The 23,627-nt window shown below is 37.5% G+C and overlaps 1 protein-coding gene and 3 long non-coding RNA genes across 4 annotated transcripts; all 4 read left to right on the forward strand.

The window, feature by feature from the left end:
- Window positions 1-367: 367 nt before the first annotated feature.
- Window positions 368-4,424, forward strand: LOC309672687. The gene is made up of 3 exons (XR_014269254.1): window positions 368-435; window positions 2,198-2,275; window positions 4,379-4,424. It is a non-coding gene; the product is annotated as an uncharacterized lncRNA (long non-coding RNA).
- Window positions 4,425-5,669: 1,245 nt separating this feature from the next.
- Window positions 5,670-11,232, forward strand: LOC309672686. The gene is made up of 5 exons (XR_014269253.1): window positions 5,670-5,683; window positions 7,148-7,201; window positions 9,097-9,150; window positions 9,884-9,937; window positions 11,198-11,232. It is a non-coding gene; the product is annotated as an uncharacterized lncRNA (long non-coding RNA).
- An 820-nt stretch (window positions 11,233-12,052) lies between these two features.
- Window positions 12,053-21,642, forward strand: LOC309672458 (uncharacterized protein; the record flags this gene model as incomplete). The annotated part of the gene is made up of 10 exons (XM_082483987.1): window positions 12,053-12,578; window positions 13,442-13,486; window positions 16,531-16,584; window positions 18,236-18,334; window positions 18,808-18,852; window positions 18,959-19,057; window positions 19,496-19,549; window positions 20,652-20,759; window positions 21,415-21,468; window positions 21,577-21,642. Exons 1-10 carry the CDS (start codon window positions 12,537-12,539, stop codon window positions 21,640-21,642), a joined length of 666 nt encoding a protein of 221 aa, XP_082340113.1. The 5' UTR covers window positions 12,053-12,536.
- Window positions 21,643-22,278: 636 nt separating this feature from the next.
- On the forward strand, window positions 22,279-23,626 carry LOC309672685. Its single transcript, XR_014269252.1, has 3 exons — window positions 22,279-22,306; window positions 23,030-23,083; window positions 23,559-23,626. It is a non-coding gene; the product is annotated as an uncharacterized lncRNA (long non-coding RNA).
- The last annotated feature ends 1 nt before the right edge of the window (window position 23,627 follows it).

Consider the following 23,627-nt stretch of genomic DNA (forward strand, 5'->3'; position numbering starts at 1 on the left):
AGTAAATTTGTGATATTATATATTGTGTGCAAAGCCAAGTAGTTTTTCAGGAATAGTGTGCTCCGGTATGGAATGACAGGAAGCCTGAGTTTCTAGAAGAGCCTGTGAGACAAATTACTGCTGTATACTCTTGTATTGGATTTGTGACTAATTTTATGCAGTGCTTCTGATCTGAAGGTAGGAACAGGCCTTAAGGGATGTTGGTTGTTTGAAGATCTTTCTGTAGAAATACAGACTTATCACAAACGAGGCAGTTGTTTGCCAGTTACAATGATTTTAACGAATACCTTTGCACACTGCTGGCATTTCTGATTTTCCTTCTAGGGTCCTCGTGGTCCTCAAGGGATTGATGGTGAACCTGGTATTCCTGGCCAGCCCGGTGACCCTGGTCCTCCAGGGCATCCTACCCACCCAGGACCAGATGGACTAAGCAGGGTAAGTTTTACACTTGCTTTAGTAGAAAGTGAACTGAGTGTTGGGCCAGATCCACATGAGACAAAGACTGCAAACTTCTTTTTGCTTCAGTGAACGTGAAACTCTGTGCCCATAGTTCCTGTCTCCCAGTCATGACAGACAGCAGCTAGCGGCAGCGCAAGTTCTGCCAAAAACTGGGGCAAGTTGAACGTGAGAAACCTCAGAAAGGACACACCTTTCACAATGGTTTTTTTTAGCATCTAGAAAAGCCATGGTGCCCAAGTCTAAAACCCTCAATAGGGTTCTATTACTTCCACCTGATTTAAACCCAAGGGATCTGGGCAATAGTACAGGGAAACTGGTGTACCAAATTAGGAATACAGAAAAGAAAAAGTAAGGTGAATTATAAATAACAGAATAACTGATGAGGGAAGTTAAAATGTGGTTGAGTATACTTCTTGCTGGAATTTTCCAGACCAACACGGAGAAAATTAAGTAAGGAATTGTTTGTGAAAAGCGGTGCTAACCAGCCATAGATACAGACAAGGTGTTCTGCAAGACTCTTTTTCTACCCTCACCCCCCAATTCTTCGGAACACTAATTATGATTGATAATGAAATACATATTTGAATTTCTCAAGTATATTCAGTTACACATTCATTGCTGTTTGGAAGATATCTGTTTTGATTTCTCACTCCGTTGTTCCTGCAACGTTACTGAAAACAATGGAGTTATACTGACAATAAGCTGAAATATTCATGTTAGGCCAACAGCTTGCAAGTTTGGGCAGCGTTTCTTGACTTAACCGCCTTTCCAAATACTCCTGAATCCAGCGGATTCAGCCCAAGTAAACATCTCCAGCACAGAGAAATCCCTTAGAATCACAGAAGCACCAGGATGGGTGTTAGACCACCGTTCCTTCGTAGATTTCCACAGAAAACATGAAAGAATAGGTGTGGCCAGAGATCTAAGACATCTTTGTTTTGTATTGCTGTCTCTGAAGTTAGGCAATCTCCAGCCTTGCAGAAAATGTGTTTGGGGACCAATCTGATGCGGAACAAACTGTAAATCTTAGAAGACTTGAATGCGTATTTCTGCTGTTGCTCCTTCTCGGCCACTGTAAACTCTGGCCTGCCACAGCTGAGCATCTGGCTCTGAACAAAGCAAAATAAAACTGTTGATTTCAACTATGTGCTTGAAGAAGGAGGAAGGCGCTGAAGGTTCTCCCTGCTCTAACTCATTTGTCTCTGTGAATTGGCATGAACAACAGTGGCCTTCAGCTTTGCTGGATAAGGGCAACATGCTTAAAGTTCTATTTTGAACTCATAAAAGTCAGCTTTTATGACTTTTTTTCTTCCATTTATTTACCTTAAGATATTTCTGAACTTGAAGCACAGTAAGTGAAAACAAAGGAGAGAATTACAAGACATGAAGGAATATTGCAGGTGAAGTTAAGGTGTGATTTAAACTTGAAGGTGGTGAAAGAAATCTAATTCATTTCATGGGAAGCTTTCCTCTTTTTAGGCAATTTTCTCATTTGTTTAATATTCAAGTAGTGGTAGAGTCACCATAGTAAGCAGACAACATGATGCATTTCACCGGTCGATGAAGCCTTAAACCACCTCAAATTTACAGGAAAGACAGCTTTTCAGTGATTAAACCAAGAATTTAGTTCTTAGTGCTGCAAAGCCAATGTAAACAACAAAGATTTGGTTGCATGGGTTTTTGTGTTCTGAACTATCAAAATGACTGACAGCTAAAATCACCCATCTTATTTTTTCAGCCATTTTCAGCTCAGATGGCAGGACTGGATGAGAAATCTGGACTTGGTAGTCAGATGGGACTGATGCCTGGTGCAGTGGTAAGACCAGATGAGCCCTGTACTGTATGTAGAACAGGGTGGAAGTAGAATGCATAACGCAAAAACCCAAAAGGGAATTCATCCTTTTCAACTTCACTATGCCTCTAGAACCTGAATGTACAGTATGTTCTAGTGCAGTTTTGCACAGTACCTGGAAAAAAGTGAAAAAATATTCTTCTGTTAAAGTGAAAGCTTTTTTTCCTACCTCTAGCCTTCTTGTTCTCTTCCTTCCTTCCTTCTGAAATATAGTAGCTACTACCAGTAAGGTACAGGAAAAAATGCTCCTGATTTTCTCTTATCTTGAGTCACTGCAGAGTAACTTAATAACATTGGGTGTAACACAAAGCAGAATAAACAAATATGTAAATTTGAAGTCTTCTTTTCACATGGTGACATCAAAGATAGTTAATTTTGGTAGTAATTAAAAAAAATCTTTCTGAAACCAGCTGTTAACTGAAAGCTGTACTTCATTATTTTAAGACAGACATTCTATTTCTCCAGTGGGTCCGATTTTATCACTGGCATCTCTCACTGTTTAGATAATGCCCTTTACTTTCAGTGCCCTGGGGACTTAATAGTAACACTGAAATTTTTTACCATCTGTAAAGGCTGTTTCAACACCCTAAGCTGTCTCTGCTAAAACTTTTGAGGTTGTTTTTGAATATTATTATCTCTTTTCACTACTTGTATCACATTGTGATGCCTCTTAGCTGTTATTTTTAACATTTGTTCTTAAGGAAACCATCCTTCAGTGATTGTACTGTCCGTGAGTTTGCTTACATGAATCTTATCCCTTCAAGTCCCCACTAGTAACCTTCAAACTCAGTTTCAATACAGATTGAAAGGTTCTAAAGATGGTTTTGCCTTAGGATTAAATTTTGCAGTGATTTCTTCAAGGAACTTTCCTTTTTTATGAATGTCTCTCTTCAGCGAATTTGCTGTGCACACATACAATGATTTGTTCCACAAGTCTGTCCTGCTTACTTTGTTGCCCCCTGTCCTTTTGCTTAATCTTTTCACTCAGTTTGTCTTGAGACACTGCATCTCTGGTGCTGCCTCTTCTTTTGTCATTCTAAAATATTATGCATTTTAATATTAATATATCTTTTAAGGTATTTTTCAATATGTATGTCTCTCTAAGGCCTTACACAAAGCCTGCTGAAGTCAGTTGGCACTCACTCACTCACTGTCCATGGATTGATTCCTCAAGTTCTGTGATATCCTTTTTTCCTTTCCTTGTAAACCGAGTAACTGACAGTTATTCAGCTTAACCATTGTTTTTTCTTTTCTTTTTAATGTTAATTAGAATCTTTAAATGGCCCATTACTAACTCCTCTACATTTGCTTTGTAAAAATTGGTAAAAAAATAATGAATTGTGTGTAAAAGACATAAATCTTGAGCCTCTGTCAAAATGCAAGTTATCGTCTGCTATAGATATTTTTGTACTGCTACAAGTAAGAGAATTAGTTTCAGACAAGATTATGTTTACTTCATGGTATAAGTTACAATGAAGCACAAGATTTTTCCTAAAAATCCCACGAAACTTTTTTAGGGGAAATCTGAATTTTCTGTAACAAACCACAACTGTTTGGAAGCTGTTTTCGTGGTTTGTATGATTCATGAAAATACATCCTTCTACAGCCACTTGTTGCTGTTCACGACTGAGAACAGCAGCATGAATTTATTTTGTCATTGATTCCATTATGAGTTTAATCTGAGTAATGAGATTCCCTTCAAGGGAAGACTATTCTACCCAGTCTCTGTTCTGGTATTACATTTTTTTCCCTGGAGCTGCGTAGGCAACCCAGTTATTCTGACTGATTCCAGAGACTGTGAGGTTCCAGAAAGCAAGCAAGCCCATATTTTCAGCTGCTAATGAATTTACACCGCTGGGGCTTTTTGAGTTTGAAGATTTCCATTCTATGTACTTTTCATAACATCAGTCTCCTGAGAAAAAAAAAAATAACAAAAGCTTTCCAGAGGATTTGACCATAGCAATGTTATCTTGACGGTCACTGTCAGGCCATTTTGCTGTCTTTGTAGGATGAACGTTACTTGGGGAAGGGTGTTTTCCAGTGTGTAACAAGTTGTGTTTTTGATAGGGTCCAGTGGGTCCAAGAGGTCCTCAAGGTCTCCAAGGAAAACAAGTAAGTACTTCACTTCAAGGGATTTAAGATAATTGGCCAGCGGTGAAGGCAAAGCACATAGTAACTGGTATGCGTGTGCATCTCTGAGGCAATGTCCATCTTCAGTGGTGCATACGTGAATGCATCTTCATCTAGAGGAGCATCTTGTGGCTCTCAAGAGCTCTGCTCCAGATGTACTCTGTACACAGAAATTAACTCGAACAATTTTTGAGACCTTTAACAAGGTTTTAACCCAACCCACATTTTTTTAATGAGGGAACAGCAATGAAAATGGTGACTGTTTTGGTTTCAGTATTGGCATGGTGTTAAGTTTCCTGTGGGATTTGTGTATGGCACAAGACTTACCTAAAGCTTCAGGGATTTTAGTATCCAACTTTCCCTTATTTTGCAATGTGAACTGGCTCTGAATTAGAATCCGTACTGTCCGATGGGCTGTGATTTTCCTGATCATGGATTTTAATTTATATCTTTATATTTTTACTTTTTGGAATTTGTAACTGTATTCATCCTTGGTTAATTTTAGGGTGGTGCTGGACCCACAGGCCCACCTGGTGAACCTGGGGATCCAGGACCTATGGTAAGACAAACAGTTCTACAATAAAATTGCAAATATTATATTATATTATATTATATTATATTATATTATATTATATTAATTAAATATATACTTCAGAACAGATTTTTTTTCGTGTTCTCTCAGCCAAAGCTATTAAGTAAATTTGGTCAAGAGTTGTGGTGTTCAAAGCATGTTGTCTGAATCAATGAATTCAAATTGTTTTGAACATGCATAATGATTATAGTATAGACAATCATTATTACTTTTCCAGCACAGACCTGAGGATGGATAAGCACCGATAAAACCATACCTGGTAGTGTAACTTACACAAAAGATGATGAGAATATTTACTTTTCAGAGGTGATAAAATGATTCAAAAGTAAAAGCAAGAGTCAGAGATTGGGAACAACAGCAACTGTGATTTTTCATGGTTTTTTTTTCCTCCTAAAGAATCCATCCTATATTTTTATATAATGTAGTGCGGGTTTCGTAGGGGCAGGATGGTTAGAAAGAGCACTACAAAATTAAGCAAGTGTGCTTAGGCATCCTCTTTCTACATCTGTTTTTATAAACCCAAATTTTGAAATGGAGAAAATAGATATTTTAGTGGTGGCTAAATTGACTTCTCAACAAATACATTTATTTCTTAGGGTCCAGTTGGTTCTCGTGGACCAGAGGGACCTCCAGGCAAACCTGGTGAAGATGTAAGTTTGTTATTCTTTGTATCTTGTTTTATTTTTAATAAAATAAATATTGGCATCTTTGAGACAGTGACTAACCAGCAGATGTGCCTGTTGTAACTACTTTTATCTATTTGCTTTCTTTGTAATCATAATCCTCATTTAGTGCAGTGTCATAACTGTAAATCTTAGCAACCCTTTTCAAACCCCTCCTATCTTTTCCTTACGTGGCAACATCATACCTAAAGTTTAAGCACTGGCACTTTATTATTTCTTGCCTCAGCCAGTTCTTCAACTGAAATGTTTTTCTTGAAATCGAACATAATAATGTACCACAGTTAGGATGGGGCAATTGGAGGCATCTCTTCTCTTTGGGATCACATGATGAGTTAGAAGTACTGTCTGATGATAACATTCACCTGGATCTGGACAATAAAATTTTAGCGTTTATTTTTTAAAAAACTTTTAAATAATTTATTATATTCATAACTGATTTTCTGACTCCATTCCTGTATGTACACATAAATGTAAGATGTATGTATTATATATGTTGTATAAGTATATATGTACTGCATAACAGCAGCCTAAGAATTTACTAGCAGGCGTATATTATTTGTTTGCTAAGCATGCTAAATCCATTTGGAAATGAGTTGAAAAGTGCAGATGCCGGTTATTTTGGTATAAAAATTACCGTAGCTTGTGTAACACCTGCTTTCCCGTTAAACTGTGCAAAGAGTTATAAGAAACTTTGGAAACAGTTAATTAGCACAGTGAAGCCAAATCTTGATACTGCTCTAAGAACATTCTCCATTTCCAATGTACTTATGGGTTTCTTTAATTGCATCTGTGAAGCACTTTACCTTCTTTCCGTGCAGAAATTATTTTTCTGAAGCCTTTCATATTCCTGCATCCCAGATTCCTGGATGTATTTGAACTGATCGATGCACATGAATGTGGTTGTGACTCTGGAGGACTTTGAATAATCTTCAAAATATCCTTATTTGGTTCTACCATATTTTCTTTCCTATATTGCATCGCACAGAAAATAGTCACCGACTTAGAATGAAATGATCCATATTTGAAAACCTTGAACAGAAGGAGAACTAACAAGCTACAATGCAGACAGTTTTAGATTGCTGTTCCTATGGAAAATTAAAGTAATCTGACTCTCTGTGAGAGGATGACATAAGGTTGCCTCGTTAATTCACGGGGAAACTACATTGCAGCGCCATCTTGTGATGCTGAGATGCATTTTGGACTCGGTCTTCAGTTCCCGCAATTCTTTGTTAAGAACCTTTTTTAAGTTCATGCGTCTAATGCACATTGCTAGTCATGTGTGCAGTTGATTTATATCACTGAAATTGTTGCATTAAAGAGAAGATGTACAATACTGATGTCAATGTCCTCATTTGTTTGAGTGGAAGAATGGTAAGAGAAGTTAATTTTCACATTTGCTGTTTTCATGTGTTCCTTTTTTTCTTTCCTTAGGGTGAACCCGGTAGACCAGGACAATCCGGTGAGCCTGGATTTCCGGGATCTCCAGTAAGAGCATGATTATATACATTTCAGCACAACAGTCATACATATGTCATCACTAACTCTTTTAATAATGAGTGTGAAGTTCTGCCATTCAGTTTCTGAAATACTTGTGTTAGCTTACTCTAATGATCCAGATCAGTGTGATAGCTCAGAACCAAACAGGTGATTCAAAAGTCCTTGAATTAATCCTGAGAGCCATTTCACAGGTGTACCTTTCAACTGTTTCATAGGTAAAACATGCATAAAACAGATCATGATATGTACAAGTTGTACTCCATTTCCCAGTATTTCACATGGTCATTCGCAATCATGTGCAGGAAGTGCTCAGAGGCTATAAAGTGATGTCGAGTTGGGGTGACACTGTTTACCTTTATAACAGTCACTCTGAGGGCAGGGGAAGAGGGGATTGTATTATAGACGTATGTAATTTATTTTTATCTATATTTTCAATATGCAAATGTGATTAAAGGACTTCCAAATAATGTGTACTTGTACTGCAGAATATACTTGTCATGGTTTACTCTAGAAATAAAAGAAAACAGGTATATACGATGATAAAATGATATCACTTTATCATCTCGTATAATTTTGGCCCTGTCATGATATAACCATTCACAAGGGCTGTTTCCCCTTGTACGTGATTTGCCTCCTTGCCGCGTGCCTTATCACATGTGTGTGCTTGATCATTTGATTGCCCTGGTTGTATAAGTAAATATACATATGCTGCTGAGGACAGGCCAAATAAAGAGTTTTTATAGGCAACATTCAGTCTAAACAAGCATAATTTGTACAATCTCAAATTTATATAGAAGAACTTGTATGACAACAAAGATTATCCTTCACTGGGAAACTCATGGAGTATAAATAATTTCAAGCGATCTAATATATTAATTTCAGAAATTTCATACCTCTATAAAGTAATTTTCCCTTTAGGAGTCTGCCAACTCTGGAGTAATTTCCCACTGAACTTTATGATCAGACATTATCCATATAATTCACTATGGAAAGACACAACCTTTCTCACATTCCTTGAAGTTAACAAGGAAACAGCTTGTCTGTATGTGAAGTTCTCCTCTCTAATGTTGAGATCTCAGATGTTCCTTTTTGCTCCTCTGAGAATGTGTTGCTTGATGATGCATCATCTTCTATAACAGATCTTCATGATTTTTTTCTATGATGAAAGCTATGAACTGTAATCTTTTTGAGAACTTTTGTTCAGAGGTACTATAGTGAAGAAATGATATGTTTAAACAGTTTGCTGAATTGCTGTTATCTGAGAATATGAAGGTGTTAATGTGATTTCCATTATAAAATTACGTGACCAATATTCTAACCTGAGGCACCTGGCTCCTTTTCATCACTTAGTCTTTCCTGAAAGAGAAATTGGGAAACTTGGTATGAAACTAAGTACGAGGCAACTTTGGCTTAGTTGTTAAATCTGTTTTACTAGCAGTTGTTTATCATGCTACTTGACTGACATATTCTGAAAAAACACGTATGGTTTGCAGTGTGGTCTCAGTTTCTATTTTATTTTAAATTACAGCTCTGAGTTTTGATCTCTGTTTAGTTAAGTTTTCTTCATATTAAGCTTCAAAATTTGACCTACCACTAGTCATTACTTCTATTTGAGGTTTGATCGTACACCGATGTAAACGATAAAGCTTTTAATATCAGTGAAAATGTACATAATGCTGAGACGGTCTAACTTCATAGCACGTCATGCGGTATCATCTGTGACCTGCTTAAATGCTATGCCGCCCTATATTATGTCACCAGGGTGAAGGAGTGTTGGGAGCATTAGTATTAACGCTGCTACCCTCTTCCCCGTTACCAGCATTATTGCTGGGTTTATCTGCAGAAGTAAGGAATTTATTTGTTTTTTCTTTTTTCCTACTTAGGGGCCTCGAGGCTTTCCTGGTGCTCCTGGTCTCCCAGGTCTCAAGGGTCACAGGGTAAGAAACAAGGTTTTCCCTCTCCTTACAGCCGATGTTTCCAGGCAGTTTCAGTATAAAGATATTCAACTTCTTTTGTGTTACTGGTGAATACGACTACGCTTCTAGTCCTGCCAAATGCAGCAGAATCACTGGCATTTGAGAGAAAGAGGGCCTCGCGGAAAATCAACGCTATTCCCCTTTAAGTTGACCTCTGTATTATATTCTCTAGTGCTTTCTTCACTGTATTTTCAAATGATCTGGGAATCTAGAAGGAGCTTGCATAAGCCCTGCCAAGCTTCAGGAGGCACAAACCTGACAGTTCTCTCACTTTGTTGGCAAGTCTTGCATTAGGGTGGAGAACTTGAGAGGTGGATGTGTTTGCAACACGGAGTGATTACAAATTACCGAGTTTTCTGGCCAGAATTTTACTTCAGGGAGAAATAAATAGGTTTCCTATGGCTCAGAGCCTCCTTCTTGTTGTTTTAGGATTTTTTTTTTTAAAACGTTCTTGTTTTAAAATGGAAACCAAATCCAAGGAAATGTACCTTGTACAAATGGTTTCCATTTAGGAAATGTTTAAAAGCTTTATTCCATGTGTTTTTTTCTTCTTGACTTTTTTGCTTTCATGCTCTTGCCACCTCAGATCCATTCTTATCACTTTAGTATCGAGTTATTTAACAATAATAGTAGGAATGCTCTGTGTGTGTACATATATAAATATTGTTTCTCCATATTTTTATAACTCTTACAGGGATTGAAAGGACTTGACGGTCCAAAAGGTGAAATTGGAGCAGCTGGAGCAAAGGTATTTTCATGGCCCAAAGAACTAAATGCTTAAGCGTGTTTTCCATAATGCCAAATAATGAAAGGGAGTTGATGTTTTGGATGCAGCTTTGTACCCTCTCCTGTCAATGCTGCATGTATGGAGTGGAGAGGCTATGTGGAGTTGACCATTTTCACTCTGTGTTTGATCCGTACAAACTGCTATACGTGTCTGGGCTTTATACAGGAAGAGTTCAATAGTGCCAGTCACAATTTCAGCCGGGGCTTAGTATTAATCTTGTAAGGTATCACGAGGTGGAGTGACTGTGGTCTGTCTGTGACACCCATGTAATGCTGAAGACAACGAAGTTTGTTAACAAAGAGCCTATGCACATCTTGCAATTTTCCACTTGGCCAGTTTGTGGTCCTTGTTGGCTTTGTGTGACCAAGCTGAGAGAGGAAAACTGGTTTTCTAACATTTTTTTTATAAAATGAAAAGAAATGAAAAGAAATAAACTAAACTAAACCAAACCAAACCAAACCAATGCGTAACTAAAACCTGACTCTCTTTTGGATTGCCATACTAGAGACTGGCTTAAAAAAAACCCGACATTGGAGAGGAGAGAGAGTATATTTTATTGAACTGACTATTTTTCACTTAACAATTTTATTCTCTTAGAATTTTTGACCCTCACTGGTACTGCAGCACCCTTACAACCTCAGCTCAAAGCGGTGGTAATACAGGATAGCCAGCTGGAGTCAATCCTTTCAAGATGGATTAAAGCATATTTTAGAAGAGCATAGAATACTTTTTTTTCAGGCTTTTCCACACTGATCACTGCTGGTGCAGAAATGTTATTTTGGCCTAGTGTAAGCAGTAATCACAGGTGGGACAGAACTATTCCTTTAGATTAAAAATGTAGTAAATGAAGTGAATCTTCCAAAATCTAAATTTACATGTGAAATCAGTAGTTAAGGAGAGTTTGTGTAAGAGAATATTTCTTTTCTGAGATTGCCTACCACTTTCTGTGGAGGCAACAACAGTAGGAGACTTGGTAGAAACAGTGCAGTAGGTGGTGTGGGCTGTTAGCTAGAACAGGTAGGAGTTAAATCTGCGTCGCTGAGAATGTGTAAATGTGGCATTTCCTATCAGCAGGGGTAATAGTGCCCCTGATGCACAGAGGTGACTCTGCACATCTGCCTCTTAGGTCTAACGTAAGCGCGGAGGACAGGGAGGAAACAGGTAACTCCATTTTCCTATGACCTGTTGCCTCTAATTTTGTCATTTCATTTCCATTTCTAGGGAGAATCCGGACCAACAGGTGCCATGGGTGCAACAGGTCCTCTGGTGAGTGTCATGTGCATCAGATGTTACAGAAGAGGCTTTAAGATTTTAAATGCTATTGCCAATAGGAAATTTAAAGTTTTGATATCTGTACTTGATGTTGTGAGACTGAACTTTCTCTTAATTAAGGCTCTGTTTTCTGTAGCAGTAAATTTGGTCCAGTAACAGTAAATTTGCTAACAGTAAATTTGGTCCACTATAAGCTGTTATTCTTTGCGGTTCACAGCCATAGATAATAACGATAAATCAGAAGGCTCAACAGAAACTTGAATGTAGGTTTTGTGTTTGTTTTCCTACTCATGTAAGTGTAGGGTGACTACTAATTTTTTTGTAAAAATGTTGGTGCTTCATATGGAGTGATTTCAATATGAGGAAAAACTGGTTTGGGTTGCTCTGAGGTAGAAAAGGAATAATTTAGGTCAGAAATGCAGTAGCTAGGAAAACCATGGACAGAGGATTTTGGAGGTTATGGTGAGGATAAGTATGCATGACATGGAAGTGAAATGGAGAAACTTTTTCTCAGAGTAGTTTTTATTCAGATGTAGTTTTGGAGAACTGAATACTTGTGAGCAGCGTAACATGCCAAAAATCGACTCTCAGCAGTGCTTCTGGAAGTAAAGCACCTTTCTGATATCAGATAATGACATCTCTCTGCGAAGCACTATCTTGTGTCGTGCAGAATGTAATATCCCTGAAGTGGAACCTAGTTTGTGAATGAGACGTAGTAAATGAAATTGCGTTATTGACCCTGGTGAGTATATACAGAATTTATTCTAATGTGTTTAAAACTGGAAATACTGTTGGAACAGGAAAAGAGAAATTACAGTTTATTAAATTTCCGCTGGGCAAGCCGTGGCATTGCAAGGATTTATGTAGGCTGCTACTTCTTTCCTGCTATAGGACAAGATAAGCTACACCTGCAGCTGGAAAAAAAAAAACAACTTGGTTTTGTAACTGTTGTTCGCATCATCTGTCCTTATCGTGCTTGTAGTCTCAGTGAACCTAATCATGTTCTTGTTACAAGCAAATAAGAAAGACTGAGCAGAAACTTGCTGAAGAGCGATGCAGTGCAAAATTTATTTGAAGCAAAGGAAAAGTCAAGTGTGTTAAAAAAAAATATAGTAAAAAGCAAAGAAAAAGAAGGAGGAAAAAAAAAAAGAGGGGGTAGCATTTGTTCTCTCCACTATGAGGGGAAAAAAAAAAATCAAGTGAACTATGGTTTCCCCTTTTTGTTATTCTGCCATAATGAGCTCCTAAATAATGCACTTTTTGTTCTCTCTTCAAGGGACCTAGAGGAATGCCAGGAGAAAGAGGTCGGATTGGACCACAGGGTGCCCCTGTAAGTAGGATTTTCCTTCTCTCTGCTTGTAATTTTTCCATTGTTTTACTTAAATTTAAATCCCTGGACCTAAAAGTGTTTGTTCGTGTGGCTGCTAGTCACTTCTGTGGTGAGTTCTGCTGTAGCTTAAGAAAGTTAGGGCTGAGCAGAGTTTTGTGGGTTGAGGCCTTTACTATAAATTTCAAAAAGTCAAAACCAATTTTAAATGGAGAATGCTAGCTGTATGGTAATTTCTCATACCAGAGCTGCCCACGAGGCCAAATACACTCACAACACTTTTTGCTGTGATACCAAAATATCAGCTTTGTTTCTGTGAAATTTCTGTTGAGAGGCTATTTTCACCAAAAGTTACTGAACTAGAAATAATATGTATTGATTTGGTCCGGAAAAAAAGTTTAAAATGAAACTTTAGAATTTCAGTTTAAATGAAGTCTTATAATGTAATTCCAGGTAATAAAGCTGTCTTCTTAAAAAATATTTTGCTTTTCAGCAAAAAGAGGGATTTGCCTTGACATGAGATCGTATTTGAGTAGAAAATTCTTTCTGTTGCTTTACGTCCAGTGTCAAGTATTGTTTTTTCTGGCATTTCTCCCCATGACTTTTATGTGCTCAGTTTATGTTATGTGCTCCATACAATGACACTGTCAAAGTATTCATCTCTGTGAAAGTAAAGAAATCCATTAGCTTGAAGGGGAGCATAATTTCTTCCAGAAGTTTTCCATGCCAGTGTTTGGAGGGCTCTGCAGTCCAGCATTTCTTTGATCACTTTAGTACGTACGGCTGTTATCACAAATGCTAACAATCAATAAATAAAAAAAATAGAGTTCTTCTAAATACTCTGTCTTATCTATTTTCATATGTAGGGTGGACGTGGCCAACACGGTATGCCTGGGAAGCCAGGGCCAATGGTAAGTTTCTTTCTTAATCCCCTATTTTTTTCACTTTATATTTGCCTCTTGCCTTTTGATGCTACCAGAAAAAGCACAAAAAAATTGTTGGCAGTTGCTGGTCACAGTTAAGTGCACCTGGAATTATCTGTAAGTCATTCTTAGTTCTACTCAATTTAGCTTTAGTTCTGTCCTCTGAGATATGATACTCTGTAGTTTGCTTCATCTAAAGGTTTTAAATTGCAGAGGAGTGGCATCTTCCCTGGAGAGGTGATGCTTTGCTGCTTTTATGAAGTGGGATCCATATTGTAGGGAGATAAGCGTCTTAAAGATATGCATTGTAATATAAACCCGTTTATAATTGCATATTATCTTCCTTCACATACAAAGTTGGCAAATGAAATGGTACCCATTCTCAGCAAGAAGGAATGCCGCTCGCCGACGGCAGAACTTGCTACCTGCAATTGATCCCTTAAAAAACATGTAAAGATTGCCTTTTAATTACGGACAGACACACACTGAACTGAAGAACAAGAAGCCTATGTGTGAATGTCTGCCAACCTGAGAAAGCCTGGTATGCATGACTGCAGAAGTCCTCACCCGATTGCAACGGGGCTGAAGATGACTGTGGCGGTTTAAACTGTGGAAGTCGGTGTATCGAAGGGGGGTGGTTTCGATCCTACAATCCAATCTCACAGTGCATTTCCAAAATGCATTTGAGTGAATTTGCGTGAGCGTTAGGAAGCCAGCGGGATTACTCATGTACATACAGTTAATTATGTGCTGCTTTTGCAAACGAAAGCTTATGATGATTTCGTACTACTTGTGCAAGATCAGCTTCCACTTTAAAAATGTGTTATTCTTTTGTGTTTGCTTTTTATGAAAGCTTTACTTCTAGGATGTGGTTGCCATTTTCTGCCCGTTGATGTAGCCAACCTGAACCTTTACCACTTTGTGACATTCAATTTAAAAAAGAAAAAAACAAAGCAAAAAAACCCCACCTCACAAACACCACAGCACCCCCCCAAAACCCTAAAACACACCTGTCTGCAATTAAGATTTCATTCTGTGCATACTCTTTATTTAATAATTATATAAGTCCTAAGAAAAATTCATTTACCTGTGTCATCTTAATGAACAGACTATTTTATTAAAAATTTCATTAAGAAATAATTAACTGTAATAGAAGCTCATATAACGAGTTTAAGTGTCTAAAAGCTGCAAAACTCAGTTATTTAGTAGATCATGAAAGAAGGGTAGCTTGTTAGAAGAAACTTTCAAACAATGAAAAGATTTTTTTAGTATCGGAAACACATTATAAAGTTAAAAAAAGCTGTGTCCCGAGCTGTGAAATTCTACACGAAGCTTGAAAGTTTTCTTTGGCGTAAAATGTGAGCTCAGCTTCACTGGACATGATAATTGGTTGGCTAACATTTTTGGTAAAATCCCATGTAGTGTCACAAGGGAGGTACTGGTACTTAATGCATATGTTTCTCATTGGAGGAAGTGTTAATGAACTGCATTGTTATTTGGGCCAGTGCAGTGGTATGCCGTAAGATGGAATTATTACTGCAAGGAGAGAGAGATTGGGCAGACATATATTTGTGATCCAGTAAACTGGGACATAGGTTTTCAAAAGTATACTTAGTGAGCTGTTACATCAGTTCTGTAGAAATCCAGTGCAAGGTCATGGCAGAAATGTTGTAATGAAAGCTTAGTGGGACAGATTGTTCTTATTAAGTTTTTCAGCCAGCAGAGATTTGTTACAGAGAACATTTTTCATGGTATGCATCATATTTTACAAAAAGAGAGAAAAATCAGGAAAAGATAAAGAGGAATCATCTGGGAATAGCGTTGTAGTGAATATTTATAACCACTGTGTGCCGCCATCCAGAGAGTTTATAACACAGTAGAAAGGTCTTCTGCTGAATGTCTTGTTCAGCACAAGAGGCGTTATGAAAATGGAAACAATTTACAAATTTACTTTAGATCCCTTAATTGGAAGTCTTTGGAAGGTTTGTATCATGACATACAGGTATATTCAAGTGCATACAATTGAAGTTTGCTTTCTAGTGAGTTTGGAAAGTGCCATGTGTAATGCAGCCCCACCTGTTTGCATCCTTGCCCAAACCTCTTGTCCCCGCAACCACATGAGGTGCGCCTGCGATGCAATGCACCAAGAATTTGGCTCTAGAGCCAGAAGTAGTGTAACCACATCAATATTATAGTCTTATCAAGCTGTCAGCCTTTCTTAGACACAGCGTCGGCTGTCTCAAGATATAACGCTATTTGGGAAGAGCTATACCGGTTTTGGGAGCTGGAGGTGAACCTCTGCACAGCGTTGTGTTTTGTGGTGTGGCATAACGTGGCCTTTCCTCCACTTCCTTTTCTGAACAAAGATCCAAGCAGTGAACTGTCTCTACTGTATGTCTTTGTCTATACAGCCTTGAAAATTTGATACAACATCCGTGTGTTAAAGCTCGCAAAGGAATTTGGAAATCTCAGTGGGGCAGAAGATTGGAAGCAGGGCATGTAGTTCCATAGCTTTTAATTATATTTTCACTTGTCATGTTGCTTACCTCAGAAATCTTGTTTAGCAACCCAATTGTTTCAATATACATATGGCTTATTTTTCTCTTTTGTCTAGAATTCTTTTTTAAGTTTAAAAGAATTGAAACTCTCCTTTGCTACATTCTGTAGGACAAATTGTGACAGCTTAAAAAATACCTAAAAAACCCAAATACGATAAAAACGAAAATGGAAGAGCAATTGCTATAATAATTGTCAACTGTGTATGTTGCAATTTGGGCATTACTAGCTGAATCAAGGGTTGTAACTTTGCTGAAGTCGGTAAACACATTATTAAAATACTGCACCACAATTCTGTAAAATGTATGCATATCACATAGAAAAGTGATATTTATAGTTATGTTGGTTTTGTTATAAACAAACGTTTTATGACTAAGACTACATTTAATCCCAGAACCATATTTACCCAGTAATTAGATACTAATCTGTGTGATCTAAACTGCAGAATTATAGCTTTGCGTCTCTGTCTTTTACAGGGCCCACTGGGCATAACTGGTTCTCCAGGTTTTCCAGGTGCTCCTGGTGTAAAGGTAAGAAATAAAAAAAAAATCATCTTTTTGATATATCTAAGAACACAGCATTAAAACTGCGTACTAGACTACACAGAGTTCGGACTGACGTGTATACAGGTCCCTAATAGTTGCTGTGAAATCAGTCTTAGTCAAGACCTTGAGACAGGAGATAGAAACCAGAAGCCAAATGATGCGATTGCACTTCACCACAGTTAGGATACGTTCTTTGCTTTCACTTTCGCTTGAGCTGAGGGGTGATTCAAAGATGACTGTCACGCTGTGCCTCAGGAATCTTGCCTAGTATATTCGAAGAATAACAAGATGCATTATTACAAATTACCTTGTGAGGACTAGTCTAAGACAGTATGGAAGCAATACCTTATAGTGCTCAAACTTGCCGAGAACACTTTTTGACATGATCTAGGCTGGTAAAGAAAATGCTTGAACCCCAACAGAGATGTACTGCAGTTCATCACAAAAGAGCAAATGGTGATTACCACCTTTTGTGGCTTTGTGTAATTTGACTGAAATGGAAAACTTTCACTGGCAGCAGCACTGTCTTTGTGGGACTTTCCTTTCCTGTTTTTAAAGAAAGTGCTCAATTGTTTTTTCCCTGGCCTTGAGAATATGTCTGCAAAGACAGAAAAGACAACTTGTGCAGCTTAATTATACTTCTTATACTTGCCCTCCACCCAGTTCCTCCGCTTTGTTCCTTTACACTCCTAAAACACAATAGGAAAAAATTATACAAGAAGAAACTCTCATTAGTCAGGTAGCCAAGTTCAGCAGATGTTTTGTGATGTTGTGAAGCTGGCAACATTCACAAAACATTTTTTTTTGTAAACAAGTCTTAATAAGAGTATTAACATAATGTATACAATTATAGACCTTTTAGTGCATGTCATAAAATGTTTTGTTACGGCTAAGCACTACTTATTACCTAAATAAATGTTTGGAGAAGCTGTCACATGATGAATCAATGAAAGCTTTTGAAAAGGAGGCGCTGCCTTCAAGTTTGATGATCGGATGATGTAAAATTGGAATAGCTGCTTTGAACTCAAAAGCTAAGCAGACTAGACAATGAAGATGTGAATTTCAGTTATGAAGACGTGATATTAGCAGTCATCAGTTCCAAAAGGCAAATTTCCTATATAAAGATAAAATTCAAAGGAGATGCCAGGAGGAACTTTTTGATTGGAGCATCCAGTCTAATCTTACATGGATTTTATATTTAACATCATGCTGCAACAGTGAGTTAATCTGTACTGTGCAAAAAAAACCCATATGTGTTATAATTTCTAAATCTCAAGCCTTAGCTGTTAATGCAGCTAAAAAAATTACATATGCGTGCTGGGTTTTTAGAGAGAGAGATCTTTCTAAAATATTTGATCTGATTTGGGCCACTGGATATAATGCTGCTTCTCTGTAGAAAGTTTCCTTGTCCTTGCATACATTGAGGAAAAATTCTGTTTGTATTTTTAAAGTTTACATTCACATAGAAGTAGTAGAAGCAGAATTAGGTAAGCAAAAATATATTTTCAGGATAATAAACTGTTTCAAAACCTGACTTGTTGTTCTCTTATAAACTTAGTACTCCTCCTTAGTTACTTTGAAGTGCTACTTTTTAGAGCAAAATAATCTCCAGTTGTTTTCTCATGTGAAATCTTAGGGTGAAGCAGGTCCAACAGGTCCTCGTGGTCCTGAAGGTCCCCAAGGACAAAGAGGTGAAACAGGTCCTCAGGGCCCAGCTGGATCACAAGGTCTTCCTGTAAGTACATTAAATCGAGTTCCTTGGTGCTCATCCTGTGCATGTTGCCTGTTTATAGGGGATTTTCATACCCCACTTAATAGGCACTGACTTTTGCTCAGATTACTTTTTTCCTCAGAAAAGGAAAGATATCATTAATTTATTTTGTGCTTATTTTGTTGATAATAACTTTTCGTTATTTAATTAAAACAACTTGGAAAACTGAAAGTTACACAGCCTGATACAGTCTCAGTCCTACAAGTGCTTTAAGGCTTAAGCTTAAACATAGGATCTTAAAAATGAAAAGTCACATTAATTTGCATGCTTTGTTACTCATATTAGCATTTGCACAAGTAGGTCTTATGTTGCTGTGTTTATTTAGTAGCCTTTATTGTCTGGTCTTGTAAAGTGGACAAAATAACTATAATCATCTGCTTTTGTTATCGATACCCTCCTCATTAAAGTTATTTTAATGATTGGTACATTATTTTTAGGGTACCGAAGGGACAGACGGTTCCCCAGGTGCTAAAGGCCCAACTGTAAGTGATCATATCATTTGTTGAAGAAATTGTGTAAGTGGATGTGTTTTTTTCCCGTATTTTTACTATTTTTCCTTACTGAGCTTGCTCTTATTTCTATTTATAGGGATCTCCAGGCACTGGAGGCCCCCCCGGCTTATCAGGTCCACCTGGTTCCCCAGGACCACAGGGCAGTACTGGCCCACCTGGTATTCGAGGCCAGCCGGTAATGATGTCTTTGTCTCTGGAAATTATGATGTGTCACTCTATGAAACTAAACCAGTGATTAGCAGTGAGGTTCCTTTAAATAAATTAATAACGTGCTAGTAAGTATGCTGAGACTTGGATCTCGTGAATGTTCTGTGTGTCCAAAATACTGTTTTTGCTTTCTTAGTGGCCTAAGAAAGAAGAATGTCTATATAAACTTGGACAAACAGTAACAATTGCCTCCTGGAATCATCTCATTTAATTTTTTTGTTTTGATAATGTCATAATAAACAAGCACGCTAAGGGGAAAGACAAACAATCGCAAACATTGTATTATATAAACTACAACTAGTTACTAAACTAGGGAATGTTGTTCTGTTTAATAACATGATCCAAAATGGTTGAACGATTTATGTGGAGTTTTAACCTTATGGGTGGTATTCATGTTTGTTTTCAGGGAGACCCTGGTGTCCCAGGTTTCAAGGGAGAAGCAGGACCTAAAGGTGAACCTGTAAGTCTCCATATGCTCTGTAAGATGCAAAAGAATCACAAAGGCTTGTATGAGTATTTTGAATAGATTCTTACCATTTTCAAGACACTTCCGATGCTTTTAACCATGAGAAGATTACTTTTGGTTTTTGAGTAATTGTTGGGGAAGACAAACCGCAGCGCAGCTGGCTAGACGGTACTAAGAATGAATGGTGGAGCAGGTCCTTTGATGTTATAAGTCACCTACCCGGTGTAGACCTTGCAGGACTCAAGGACAGAGAAACCAATTAATGCATCTACTGAGGTTTCCGTAGCATGCAGAATGAGTTTATTCTAATTTCTTTATCTCATGAGAAATAGATACATATTCTTCTGGACATTTGAAAGCACACAGGTCTGTATGCTAATCTTAACTAAAATGTCCTTCTTATTCTAAACTTACATTTAATACATTTTATACTGATGCAGTTATGTATATATTAATTATATTTTATTTATACATTAATATAAATGTTTATACCTGTATGGTATGAATAGCTGTTTAACCCACAGCTAATGTCTGTGAAAGATTTATTTGAGAACAATTCCATGCTGTAACCGTGTGAATTTTGGAAGAAAAGTGATTCTGCAGATTTGGAGTCAGTTTGACTTGTCAACCAATCTTTAGTTTTTCTTTCTGACTAGTTAAATGATCATGTAATAACTGACAAAACTGTACAGATGAAGTAGTGGTTTCCTTACCACTGACTGTTCTCCTTTGAGAATTTCTAGAAAAGTCCCACTGAATTTTGAATCCTTTGCAGCTTGTCCAATTGATAATAATAAATACAGATTTTTTTTATCTGAGCACATAGGTGATTATAAGAAGCACTATTCAGCCGAACTGCAGAATTACAGTTTATTCATAGTGCACTTCTTACTGAAATATTAGCTTTTAAAAAATGTGAAAGATAAAAGTTGAAGCTGAAAAGCTGCATTTTTTTAACTGATTCAAAACCTAACTATGCTTTTTTCTCCTTGATTTGGAAAAATGTTGATGGTGTTTAGAAGACAGTCTCTTTCAGCATACCCGAGAAGTGGTGAGCTTTACAATGACTTTTTAAAAATCATTTTACTTTCACTAGGGCCCACAAGGTCCCCAGGGTCCCATTGGCCCTATAGGTGAAGAAGGGAAAAGAGGTCCTCGAGGTGATCCAGGGTCAGTAGGTCCACCAGGTCCTGTTGGAGAGAGGGTAAGCAATACAAATATGTCTTGAGAGATGCACTGCTAAGCCAAAAAAACTCTTGACCTAACCATGAATTTCTTACAGCTTGGTTGTGGGTATAGTCAGACTTTGTTTTCCGAACAGTAGTTAATTTGTATCTATAACTTTGTTCTATATCAGATTAATGATTTTAGGATGCTGCCTCCTGTGGTATATTCTTTCTGAAAATGATACCCTGAGGGTCAGGATATAAAAATATGACATGTTGTTTTTTGCACACTGAATGGATCTTACTTCTAACTATTATTTTGAGGGAAGAGAAATCTGTCATACTGCGCATTATTTTTTCCCTGGATATTTTCATTTGTTGTTTCAGTGCACAGGATAGTTTGGTAGCAGAAATGATGGAGATAGGACGAGTTAATCTGCAGATTTTTTGCTTAACCCCTGTACGAATGGCTATCTTGTTTTCAATGAGTCTGCTCACGTAGGAACCGTTCAGCATGCATGAAGGAACCACTGATATTTTTACCCTTCCAAGTGGATAAAAAAACCCCAAGTTTAAAGTATTGAAGTAAGAAAGTTGTAAGGAAATAAACTGAACCCCCAAACCATAAATCTAGTACTTTATTTTGTTATGTAAAAATGAAGATGATAATCTTGTATCTATGGCTTTTCTTAGGGTGCTCCTGGTAACCGTGGTTTTCCAGGTTCTGATGGCTTGCCTGGACCAAAGGTAAATGAAATTAAAGTGTCTGTCTTTTATTTGGGTAATTTTTACAATTTACATACACACATATATACAGAAAGTGTTTAATTTAAAACGTGTGCTTCTTGGCAAAAGGGCAGATCCTCAAAATCGTTGGAAATTGGGCCAAAAGGAATTGACAGATACCAAAAAGGGATCTAAATGTTTTGAGACTAAAATTTTTGAAGGAAAAGTCAATTTCAGTTCCTGTGATGTTCAGCTTTCCTTGCTTGTCCCTGACTTAATGCTCCCTCATGCTGAAATGTGAATAGATAAAGAGACGTTGACCTATCTCTCCAACTATATTGCTTTATGTTTTACTCTACAGTAGGTAACTATTTGAAGAATTCCTGTTTGTTTGTAGTATAGTTTTTCTAGATGTGCCCCTTGAACAGATGGTCTTATCCATCTTTGGTTTTCCTAAGTGCTATAACACTTCTGGGGGAATGACTCACATATGTATTTGTCTAGTGTTTTTGTAAATTCCTAGATTTTTTGGTAAAATTACAGGGATTCTAAAATCCTTATGTAAATTTGTTTTATGGACGAGGCAACTTTAAAGTAATAATTTGGGGGAAAAAGTAATAATAATAAAAGTATTAATGATTTGGAACTCTGCAAAAATAGGTCCTTAATGCAAGATCCTGTTTTATTTAACCTTCTCTTACTGTCGCTGTTCTCTTACTGTCACTACCTGTTAACTAGTAGCCCATTGGCGTCTTTCTAGGGTGCCCAAGGGGAGCGTGGTGCAGCAGGTTCTTCTGGACCTAAAGGAGGTCAGGGAGATCCTGGGCGTCCTGGAGAACCTGGCCTCCCAGGCGCAAGGGTAAGGAACTAATAGCAGTACACTATAAACCATGACTATAAACCACAATATTTTTCAGTTTCAAAAGGCAGCAATGAATTTTGCAGAATTACAAAGTTGTTATACAAGGACAAACTTGTTTCAGTGGGGCTACTTAAAGGGTAAAGGCCAAAATACCTGTCTTTTCTCCTGCTGAAGGTGGGAAGCACAGGTCCCATTTGTCTTCAGAAAAGGAGAAAAAGCCCCGATTGAGACCAGGTAATGCAACTGAAGGAAGGGTGCTTGTAAAGCACATAGTTGCCACAAATAACCTTCCTTAAATTGGTGGTTGATAACTTCCATAGTTCAATGGTGTATGTCATCTAGAGATTTTTTTCAGGAAAAATATTTGGGGAGAATTTGGAATATCACAAAGGGAGAGAAAGGGAGCAGCAAGTATGAGATGTGACATAGATCACTGGGTAACGTTGGCAGAAATAAAGATGACCCTGTGAGAAGCTCAAGAGGTGTGAAAGCAAGAAAAGGGAGAATAGGAAAAGGGAAGATCAAAGACAATGGGGGATGAAACTGTAAGGTAAAGATGAGGATGGGGACCTCTGATACAGAGAAGATATTCTTGTGCAAAGCATATCTTAGTATTTGTACCATGGTAGTAACTGAGTGTATCCTTTGGATTTATTTACGTTTCTCTATTGTTTTAGAATTGTATGCACAACTTAACACCAATACTATTCCCACTTTTAGGGTTTGACAGGAAATCCAGGTGTTCAAGGCCCTGAAGGAAAACTTGGCCCCTTGGTAAGTGACACAAAAATTAGTCCTTTCAGTAAGGAACCAGTAATTCAAAAGTCCCAACTCACTGAAACTACTTTTATTAACTTGAGTTTTCTTGATTTCTGAAGGTTCATCTTCTCTTTTAAGTGTTCACTTTAGATTCTCAACTCCAAAATTAGAGCAGATAATGTTCCTTTGGTTTTGTCAGTGTAGCAGTGTCTGTTGATTACTAGCTGCTTCTAAACCATTTTGACCTAAATATCTTTTCTAAATGTCTCTTTAAGGAAACAATAAGGTATTTGTACATGTAATGACTCGATGTTAATCGCATAGTATTTGGCTAAAGCTATGTCTGCTTGAAGACATTTTGACTGATAACTGTAGAACCAAACCAGGTTAATGTTATTTTTTAACTATACAAACATTTTGCAGGGGTAAATAGGTTCATATGAATGAAATATATTTGTCATTTAATGTGGAAAATGTTTTTTCTCTGTAGGGTGCTCCTGGAGAAGATGGACGTCCAGGTCCAGCAGGTTCCATAGGAATCAGAGGTCAGCCAGGCAGC

The sequence above is a fragment of the Vanellus vanellus genome, assembly GCF_965231255.1.
Source record: "Vanellus vanellus genome assembly, chromosome: 5".
NCBI classification, from domain to species: domain Eukaryota; kingdom Metazoa; phylum Chordata; class Aves; order Charadriiformes; family Charadriidae; genus Vanellus; species Vanellus vanellus.